Here is an 11,613-nt window from a genome sequence, read left to right on the forward strand (position 1 = left end):
TTTAAGCGGTTGTAGGCTGGGTCAGTTCTGGGGGGACTTGGGAATTATCTGAAAAATTTATAAACCGCATTAGGGCTTCAAAGCGGTTTTGGGACAAAACTGCTGCAAACACAGGGGTTGAGTGGACAGTACTCGCAGCCCAATAGGATCGGACAGATGGCTTTTTTACAATGCCTATGTCCAGGGTAAGCCCCAAAATATTTTTAATTTCAGGGACACTTGTGGGGGTCCACCGTCTTATATAAATAGATATGGGCTTTTGTAGAGCAAATTGTGTGGCGTACAGATTAGTCTGCTACACAATTAATTCCAGGACTTTATCTTCCGCAAATAAATGAAAAAAAATCATAAGAAATAAAATTGGTGACGTCCACATTAATTTGAGTGAGTAGATAGAAATTGGGGTACTTGGGGGGGAAATGGTGAAGCAGGAACCCACATAGTAGAAGGGATGGGAATGCGATGAGGTGGCGACTTCTACCAGGGCTATAAGGGCTATGAGGTCTGGGGATGGAAGCAGAGCTAGAGTCCCCGTTATCGGAAAATATTTCCACCTCTAAAGCGGTGTCGGATTCAGAGTTTTCAGAGCATAGAAGTTAATATGTCTGCTGTGCACTGAATAATATTCAAGCCAGTTTATTTACTAAAAAGCTCAGAAAGAAAAAAAAAATTATTATGTATATCCCACCCTAAAAATTAAAAGTAAGTGTTCGCTAGCGTCAGTAGCAGTACGTCCACTGACCGACAATTATGGATGGACCCTAACAGATGTCCACTGACCGACTAACAGATGGACCGTGACAGTTGGCCTCTGACCGTCAGTAACAGATGGACACACGGTCCCTAATGAAAGTAACTGACCGTCCCTAATAGACGCCTAATGACGGGCACCTACTAACCGACTGTAACAGGCACTTAGTGACAGACGCCCACTACCCGCCAGTTACGGACAGACAGTTTATAAATTGATTTTTCTTTTTTCCACAGTAAATTGCACAGCCAGGACAGAAGTATGATCTCTCTCTCTTCTCATAGAACAACTGCACTGAGGGGAGAGAGAAACATAGCCCATGTCCTGACTGTGTTAAGTAAATATAATGGATGTGATCTCCATGATAGGTTTATCATGGAGACCACATGATCAGAGACCAATAGTAATGGTCCCTGATGGTTACTGTGCTAAAGGCAGATCTTCAGCACAGTAACCACTGTGCATGCCTGCGCCATTTTGTTTGTTTTTTTACTTTATTTCAGGGGGGTCTCCTGCCCTTTAACCACCTCCGGACCGCCTAACGCAGGATCGCGTTCCGGAGGTGGCAGCCCTGCGCACAGTCACGCATATACGCGTCATCTCGCGAGACGCGAGATTTCCTGTGAACGCGCGCACACAGGCGCGCGCGCTCACAGGAACGGAAGGTAAGAGAGTTGATCTCCAGCCTGCCAGCGGCGATCGTTCGCTGGCAGGCTGGAGATGTGTTTTTTTTAACCCCTAACAGGTATATTAGACGCTGTTTTTATAACAGCGTCTAATATACCTGCTACCTGGTCCTCTGGTGGTCCCCTTTGTTTGGATCGACCACCAGAGGACACAGGTAGCTCAGTAAAGTAGCACCAAGCACCACTACACTACACTACACCCCCCCCCCGTCACTTATTAACCCCTTATTAGTCCCTGATCACCCCTAATCACCCCTGATCACCCCATATAGACTCCCTGATCACCCCCCTGTCATTGATTACCCCCCTGTCATTGATCAACCCCCTGTAAAGCTCCATTCAGACGTCCGCATGATTTTTACGGATCCACTGATAGATGGATCGGATCCGCAAAACGCATCCGGACGTCTGAATGAAGCCTTACAGGGGCGTGATCAATGACTGTGGTGATCACCCCATATAGACTCCCTGATCACCCCCCTGTCATTGATTACCCCCCTGTCATTGATTACCCCCCTGTAAAGCTCCATTCAGACGTCCGCATGATTTTTACGGATCCACTGATAGATGGATCGGATCCGCAAAACGCATCCGGACGTCTGAATGAAGCCTTACAGGGGCATGATCAATGACTGTGGTGATCACCCCATATAGACTCCCTGATCACCCCCCTGTAAAGCTCCATTCAGATGTCCGCATGATTTTTACGGATGCACTGATACATGGATCGGATCCGCAAAACGCATCCGGTCGTCTGAATGAAGCCTTACAGGGGCATGATCAATGACTGTGGTGATCACCCCCCTGTCATTGATTACCCCCCTGTAAAGCTCCATTCAGATGTCCGCATGATTTTTACGGATGCACTGATAGATGGATCGGATCCGCAAAACGCATCCGGACGTCTGAATGAAGCCTTACAGGGGCGTGATCAATGACTGTGGTGATCACCCCATATAGACTCCCTGATCACCCCCCTGTCATTGATTACCCCCCTGTAAAGCTCCATTCAGACGTCCGCATGATTTTTACGGATGCACTGATAGATGGATCGGATCCGCAAAACGCATCCGGACGTCTGAATGAAGCCTTACAGGGGCGTGATCAATGACTGTGGTGATCACCCCATATAGACTCCCTGATCACCCCCCTGTCATTGATTACCCCCCTGTCATTGATTACCCCCCTGTAAAGCTCCATTCAGATGTCCGCATGATTTTTACGGATGCACTGATAGATGGATCGGATCCGCAAAACGCATCCGGACGTCTGAATGAAGCCTTACACGGGCGTGATCAATGACTGTGGTTATCACCCCATATAGACTCCCTGATCACCCCCCTGTCATTGATCACCCCCCTGTCATTGATCACCCCCCTGTCATTGATCAACCCCCCTGTCATTGATCAACCCCCCTGTCATTGATCACCCCTCTGTAAGGCTCCATTCAGATATTTTTTTGGCCCAAGTTAGCGGAATTTTTTTTTTTTTTTTCTTACAAAGTCTCATATTCCACTAACTTGTGTCAAAAAATAAAATCTCACATGAACTCACCATACCCCTCACGGAATCCAAATGCGTAAAATTTTTTAGACATTTATATTCCAGACTTCTTCTCACGCTTTAGGGCCCCTAGAATGCCAGGGCAGTATAAATACCCCACATGTGACCCCATTTCGGAAAGAAGACACCCCCAGGTATTCCGTGAGGGGCATATTGAGTCCATGAAAGATTGAAATTTTTGTCCCAAGTTAGCGGAACGGGAGACTTTGTGAGAAAAAAATAAAAAATATCAATTTCCGCTAACTTGTGCCAAAAAAAAAAAATTTCTATGAACTCGCCATGCCCCTCATTGAATACCTTGGGGTGTCTTCTTTCCAAAATGGGGTCACATGTGGGGTATTTATACTGCCCTGGCATTCTAGGGGCCCCAAAGCGTGAGAAGAAGTCTGGTATCCAAATGTCTAAAAATGCCCTCCTAAAAGGAATTTGGGCACCTTTGCCCACCTAGGCTGCAAAAAAGTGTCACACATGTGGTATCTCCGTATTCAGGAGACGTTGGGGAATGTGTTTTGGGGTGTCATTTTACATATACCCATGCTGGGTGAGAGAAATATCTTGGTCAAATGCCAACTTTGTATAAAAAAATGGGAAAAGTTGTCTTTTGCCAAGATATTTCTCTCACCCAGCATGGGTATATGTAAAATGACACCCCAAAACACATTCCCCAACTTCTCCTGAATACGGCGATACCACATGTGTGACACTTTTTTGCAGCCTAGGTGGGCAAAGGGGCCCATATTCCAAAGAGCACCTTTAGGATTTCACAGGTCATTTACCTACTTACCACACATTAGGGCCCCTGGAAAATGCCAGGGCAGTATAACTACCCCACAAGTGACCCCATTTTGGAAAGAAGACACCCCAAGGTATTCCGTGAGGGGCATGGCGAGTTCCTAGAATTTTTTATTTTTTGTCACAAGTTAGTGGAAAATGCTTATTTTTTTTTTTTTTTTCATACAAAGTCTCATATTCCACTAACTTGTGACAAAAAATAAAAAGTTCCATGAACTCACTATGCCCATCAGCGAATACCTTGGGGTCTCTTCTTTCCAAAATGGGGTCACTTGTGGGGTAGTTATACTGCCCTGGCATTCTAGGGGCCCAAATGTGTGGTAAGGAGTTTGAAATCAAATTCTGTAAAAAATGACCTTTGAAATCCGAAAGGTGCTCTTTTGAATATGGGCCCCTTTGCCCACCTAGGCTGCAAAAAAGTGTCACACATCTGGTATCTCCGTAATCGGGAGAAGTTGGGGAATGTGTTTTGGGGTGTCATTTTACATATACCCATGCTGGGTGAGAGAAATATCTTGGCAAAAGACAACTTTTCCCATTTTTTTATACAAAGTTGGCATTTGACCAAGATATTTATCTCACCCAGCATGGGTATATGTAAAAAGACACCCCAAAACACATTCCTCAACTTCTCCTGAGTACGGAGATACCAGATGTGTGACACTTTTTTGCAGCCTAGGGGGGCAAAGGGGCCCACATTCCAAAGAGCACCTTTCGGATTTCACAGGTCATTTACCTACTTACCACACATTTGGGCCCCTAGAATGCCAGGGCAGTATAACTACCCCACAAGTGACCCCATTTTGGAAAGAAGAGACCCCAAGGTATTCGCTGATGGGCATAGTGAGTTCATGGAAGTTTTTATTTTTTGTCACAAGTTTGTGGAATATGAGACTTTGTATGAAAAAAAAAAAAAAAAAAAAAAAATCATCATTTTCCACTAACTTGTGACAAAAAATAAAAAATTCTAGGAACTCGCCATGCCCCTCACGGAATACCTTGGGGTGTCTTCTTTCCAAAATGGGGTCACTTGTGGGGTAGTTATACTGCCCTGGTATTCTAGGGGCCCAAATGTGTGGTAAGGAGTTTGAAATCAAATTCAGGAAAAAATGAGGAGTGAAATCCGAAAGGTGCTCTTTGGAATATGGGCCCCTTTGCCCACCTAGGCTGCAAAAAAGCGTCACACATCTGGTATCCCCGTACTCAGGAGAAGTTGAGGAATGTGTTTTGGGGTGTCTTTTTACATATACCCATACTGGGTGAGATAAATATCTTGGTCAAATGACAACTTTGTATAAAAAAATGGGAAAAGTTGTCTTTTGCCAAGATATTTCTCTCACCCAGCATGGGTATATATAAAATGACACCCCAAAACACATTCCCCACCTTCTCCTGAGTACGGAGATACCAGATGTGTGACACTTTTTTGCAGCCTAGGTGGGCAAAGGGGCCCATATTCCAAAGAGCACCTTTCGGATTTCACAGGTCATTTTTTACTGAATTTGATTTCAAACTCCTTACCACACATTTGGGCCCCTAGAATGCCAGGGCAGTATAACTACCCCACAAGTGACCCCATTTTGGAAAGAAGAGACCCCAAGGTATTCGCTGATGGGCATAGTGAGTTCATAGAACTTTTTATTTTTTGTCACAAGTTAGTGGAATATGAGACTTTGTAAGAAAAAAAAAAAAAAAAAAAAAATCATCATTTTCCGCTAACTTGTGACAAAAAATAAAAAGTTCTATGAACTCACTATGCCCATCAGCGAATACCTTAGGGTGTGTACTTTCAGAAATGGGGTCATTTGTGGGGTGTTTGTACTGTCTGGCCATTGTAGAACCTCAGGAAACATGACAGGTGCTCAGAAAGTCAGAGCGGCTTCAAAAAGCGGAAATTCACATTTTTGTACCATAGTTTGTAAACGCTATAACTTTTACCCAAACCATTTTTTTTTTACCCAAACATTTTTTTTTTATCAAAGACATGTAGAACTATAAATTTAGAGCAAAATTTCTATATGGATCTCGTTTTTTTTTGCAAAATTTTACAACTGAAAGTGAAAAATGTCATTTTTTTGCAAAAAAATCGTTAAATTTCGATTAATAACAAAAAAAGTAAAAATGTCAGCAGCAATGAAATACCACCAAATGAAAGCTCTATTAGTGAGAAGAAAAGGAGGTAAAATTCATTTGGGTGGTAAGTTGCATGACCGAGCAATAAACGGTGAAAGTAGTGTAGGTCAGAAGTGTAAAAAGTGGCCTGGTCTTTCAGGGTGTTTAAGCACTGGGGGCTGAGGTGGTTAATAAAACATTTGGGGGTCATATTGCTGGGGGACCCAATTGGGGCCTAATTGAAAACTCTCTCTGAGAAAGAACCTGTGCAGGGGCGGCAGCGGCCGGCTCATAGTGTACGAATGTGCCGGGCCGCCGCCACCATCTTTCTTCGCGGGGGGAAGGTTGAGGATCGGGTCCCAGCTTTCCCCTATGGGTAAGTTGGGGAACCAGATCCTAGAACCGGAGACTTTCTCCCTCCTTTCTTACATGAGAGGAGGGAAAAAGTTTACTGCTGGCAGCATTTTTAGTGATCGCCGTGGCCGGTAGTTGCGGGCAGGGAGCTCCTGTGCTTTTTTGTAGCGCTAGCTTGGTCTGAAGTGACAGAGTACCCCTTTATCGATTTTAATACTGGTTCAGTGTGCGGATAAAACACTGTCAATGCCTTGAGTGCTAGTTACTGTATGTTATAGGTAAGCCTACCTTCATAAGCTCAGATGTGTTCTAATAAAATACTCTCACTTTAGTACATAATTTAAGGGGGTTTCAGCTTATCACATTGTATTCTTCTTGAAAGGGTTCCCCAAAAACGATGTGGATCACATTCTAACATTGATTGGGACTCCCAGAAATCAGCTGTAAATTGCAAGACCACCTCACAGCAAGTGTCTACTTCCCCTACAGTTGAGAGTGGCAGAGGGGAAATGAGGTACTACAGAGATCCCATAAAAAAAACTGATGTTCCAAGAGACAGACTTTGCAGCTGCTCCCTGCTCCATATAACTGGTGGAAGTCCCAAAAAAGAGAACTTTCTGAAGGCAGGGTTCTCTGAAGATGTGTCTTGTAAACCAGACAAGCCCCTTAAGTCCTTTCTGAACACAAAATCCAATAACTTCTCAATTTGACTCCTGTAAGTCAGTAGAGAACGATTTTATGAGCATCCTTATGTAAAAGGTATGATGAATCAACCCCACACATCCGATTAGTTCCTACTGCTCTGCCTGTACAGTATATGGGGCAGTATGTTCCGTGTGACAGATCTGCTTTAAACATGCAAACCAGTCATAGTTTTATCAAGCTGCATCATAGCTGGATGGAGCCTACGAGTCGCATCATCTTCATGAAAGAGAATATCAAAAGCGACAATGCGTGGAAAGATGTCATGTAAAAATAATGCATGCAGGATGCGTTTCTTTTCTATTTTTCCAGCTATGAGACTTTGTTTTTATCATAATGAAATATTTTAATGTATCCCCATAAAACAGAGTTGTTCTAATATACAGGATGCATAATACTTTTCACTTGGCACGTTGGTGAAAATGGTCAGATATGTCTATTAGCAATGACACAAGGTTGGCTTCATCTTTTACAGTCAATTGAGCAATATGATGAGCCCATTCAGTTTCTCAGTTTCGGTATTTTCTGCAGATATTTAATAAAAGAAAGCCGGCACAGTTCTGACTGAAGCTGAAAGACATCTCCCAGTGGCTTTTTTATGCGTTTCCTATCACGTTTGGCCAGGGGCCTATCAAGAAAATATATTACCACATATGAAACCTCAGCTATAAAAAGGATGAAGGATGACATCCATATGCCCTAACAGGGGGCATGAACAGGCGTTGCTTATTTACCATAGCTTATCATACCTTCTCACTTCCTTCTGGGATTCGCATCCCCACCTATCCCTTGGTTGAACTTGATGGACTTATGTCTTTTTTCAACCGTATTAACTATGTAACTATGTAACCTTACCATGAAGATTTACTATAAGGTGTGAGAGCAGTTTTACCATGGCTGATGATTAGGCACATGATCATTGCTGTCTGTAAATATGCCACAATCACCTGACAAATTAGTAAATTCTTAATTGTCGATTTATCAGGTTTTTTATGCACCAGTAAAAATCTTTTTTTGTAAGCAGCGCAGTGGCCTGGGCACACAAAGGATGTGCTGGCAACAAGTGAAGAACAATGATATTAATGATTGTCCTTCCCTATACTAACAATATTTGCTGCATGTAAAAAAAACACTTAACAAGAACCATTCAACAGACATTCTTATCAATTGTTAATAATGGGCAGAAAATGTGACAGAGTATAAACACTCTAACTAGCACAGAACAAAGATATAGCAAATCACTTGGAGCTCCTTTAGGATTTTTTTTACAAAGGTTGAATACTACTTGAATGAATGACCACATAGTTCACTACTTTTGATCATTGGTTAACATGATTGTCGCTATGACGTTCCAGTATACACAGAAAGATATCATACTGGCAAAAGGGGCACTTTAATGCTTACATAAAAGATGAGATCAGCCAACAAGCAAGTTTGCTGGTTTGTTGGCTGATCAAGATAATGTTTACATATAGGAATGATTGGGTGAATACATGCTCAAAAAGGTTCAAAGGCTTCATTAATGTTTTTACAACTGTGAGTTGTATTTTGCTATTTAAATATCCATATATTTACTTTCCAAATAAGGGACACCATTTTCAGAGGGTTTTTTTCTGCATTGTACCTTTCCCTTCCATGGTCTCTTCTACCAGCTAGTATTTGGACTCCTGTTTTGGATTGCTATTTATTTGTCACAAACACAAACTGAAGACATGTATCTCAGTACTCAGTACTTTGTTCAATAAAACATTCAGTACATGCGTTTCCTAGCAATCCTCCTCTGCATGTATCAAGTTTAGGACTTGTTCACACGACTATTGTTCACACGACCATAGTGTCCCGTTCCCGTATTGCGGACCGCATTTGCGGATCCGCAATACACGCGCACCGTTCCGTTGTCATTCCGCATCACGGATGTGGACCCATTCATTTCAATGGGTCTGCAAATCCAGAGATGCGGAACGGAAGCACGGAACACTATGGAAGCACTACGGAGTGCTTTCTGGGGTTCCGTTCCGTGCCTCCGCACCGCAAAAAGATAGAACATGCTCTACCTTTTTGCAGAATGGAGGAATCGCAGACCCATTCAAGTGAATATGTCTGCGATCCTAATGCTCCTGCCCCACGGAAGGTGCCCGTGCATTGCGGACCGCAATTTGCAGTCCACAGCACGGGCACGGGGTTCACACGTTCGTGTGAACGAGCCCTAAATATGATCTGCCCAACCAACATGTGACTCCCTCAAGTATGACCACCAACATTCAACTAGCATCATTTTCAATTTACTCTGCCCCCCTAAAGACATGAGTGTGTTCATAGAAAAGGTGGAAATTTTAACCTGTAAATCTTGTATCTAGTTGAGTAGCCCTGCCGATGCCTCTCCACAAAGGACAGGTAACTCTTAGAATGGTGAAATGGACCTCGATCAGAGATGAGCCAGTCAAACTCTTTGGAGACATGTTCCTGGGATTGGAATGATTCCTGTACAGCGATCTGCTCCCAAACAAACAGGAAAGAGAGCAACTTGACTAGACGCCAGCTCATGCTTCTCTCTCTGCTTCTCCCCTCTCATTCTTGCTCCATTTTCTGGAGTCCTGTTAGAAGAAAGAAGAGAATTATAAACAATTTATTACAGCTGCATTGTCTACTCATTTGCACACTACCCCATATTTTTCTCATTGATGCTGTATATATACAGACACAAATTAAAAACTTAAAGCAACACTAAACGGTACAGTAGTGTTAAAAAAAAGCTGTCAAACACCATTAACCTGATAAATTACTGTTTTAGGAAGAAGTGATATTTCTACATAGCAAATAATTTACTTGTAAGTGTAGTAGAGTAATAGAAAAAAAAAACACCCAACAATTAGCACATGCATGTCCCTCATTCTGAGTAAATGAATCATTAATCATTGAAAGTGGGGTGCTCAAAATAATAGCAGTGAAGAGCTAAATTAGGGAAGTCATTCATTTCTGCTGTACCATATATTGTGTCACCTTTGGCTTTTATTTAAGGTACTGTAGAAGAATAGAAAATGTTCTACATGTTTAAAGCGCATTTACTTTTAAATTACTAGGGAAAATGGGTCATTCCAGACATTGTTCTGATGAAAAACATACTTTCATTAAAAAGTTGATTGTAGAGGGAAAGCATAGAGAAATGCAATAAATTATAGGCTGCTTAGCTAAAATAATCTCAAATGCCTTGAAGAGACAACCAAAACCTGAAAGATGCGGAAGAAAGCAGGGAACTACTGTTCAAATGGATCGAAAAATAGCCAAAAAGGCAAAGGCCCAGCCAACAATTAAGTGAACCAAAGTTACCAGCAAGAACTCCATATAAAGTCCTGTTGCTGAAAAAAGACATCCTGAATAGGTTACATTTTGCCAAGGGATACATTGACTGTCCCCAAGAGGAATGGAGCAACATTTTGTGGACTGATGAAAGCAAAATGGTTATTTTTGGGTCTAGTGGACACGGACAGTATGTCAGACAACCCCTGAGCACTGAATTCAAGCCACAGTAAACGATGGAGGCAGATCCAGCAAAAATCATGACTTAGGGATGTTTCTTTTACCATGGTTTTGGGCCTATTTATCGCATACCAGGGATCATGGATCAGTTTGAATACATGAAAATACTTGAGAAGATGTATGTTGTCCTATGCAGAAAAAGAAATGCCCTTGGAAATGGTGTGACAACATGACAATGACCCAAAACACACCAGTAACCGAACAACATCTTGATTACAGACAAACAGGATTGAGTTAATGGAATGGCCAGCCAAATCCCTTAAACTCAGCCCCATAAAGAACCTGTGGGGTGACATAAAAAATTTAATTTATAAAGCAAAACTCAAAAATGCAGAAGACTTGTGAAATGTAGTCCAATCGTCCTGGACTGGAATACCTGTTCAGAGGTGCCAGAAGTTTCAACTCCATGCAACACAGATGTCAAGCAGTTATCATAAAAAATGGTTGTACCACTAAATGTTTTGAACAGCCTAATATTCCTTTCTCTTTACTTTCATTAAAGGCTTACCTCAAACTGGATAAATATTGTTACTGGAATTGAATGTGTAGAATTTCCAGTGCATTTGAATGTATGGAAATAAGTTATTATATACTTGAGATTAATATATATTTTTTTTATACTCACTGCTATTTTTTTTTTACATTACTATATGCACATAGGAATTACATGTATTAAAACTATATCAAGCATAATGCTAAAGAGAAAACATAAAAAGTAGGTTTGCCACCAATTGACTGTTTTCTACACTACAGTCCGGGATTATCTTTTGATATTAATCGTTATATGATGATATAATAAACAATGTCACCCTGTACCTCCTATACACGCTTAAAGATGAAGTCAAACAACACTGCCTCACCTTAAACCATCAGAAACTACATTTTTACAATGCAAGAATATATTTGATAAAATGTACACATTGGCTTTAATTTTAATTACAATATTTTTCGCCCCATAAGACGCACCCCCCCCCCCCCCAAAAGTAGGGGGAAAATGTCCCTGCGTCTTATGGGGTGGGGTGAATACTAATGAGTGCTTCCATTATGGAAGCGCTCAATAGTACCGGAGGACCAGGAAGTGGTGAAAGCTCTGTACTGAACGCTTTCTGGTCCTCG

General features: G+C 42.0%; 1 protein-coding gene across 1 annotated transcript in view; it reads right to left on the bottom strand.

Moving 5' to 3' along the window:
• BRINP1 (BMP/retinoic acid inducible neural specific 1) overlaps nt 1-9,504 on the bottom strand; it is a 259,794-nt gene extending 250,290 nt beyond the window's left edge. The window contains exon 1 of the mRNA XM_040442821.1: nt 9,299-9,504. Coding sequence (XP_040298755.1) covers nt 9,299-9,504 — 206 coding nt within the window. The remainder of the gene's footprint in view (nt 1-9,298) is intronic.
• Nucleotides 9,505-11,613: the final 2,109 nt, after the last annotated feature.

This window comes from Bufo bufo, chromosome 8 (assembly GCF_905171765.1).
Source record: "Bufo bufo chromosome 8, aBufBuf1.1, whole genome shotgun sequence".
NCBI lineage: Eukaryota > Metazoa > Chordata > Amphibia > Anura > Bufonidae > Bufo > Bufo bufo.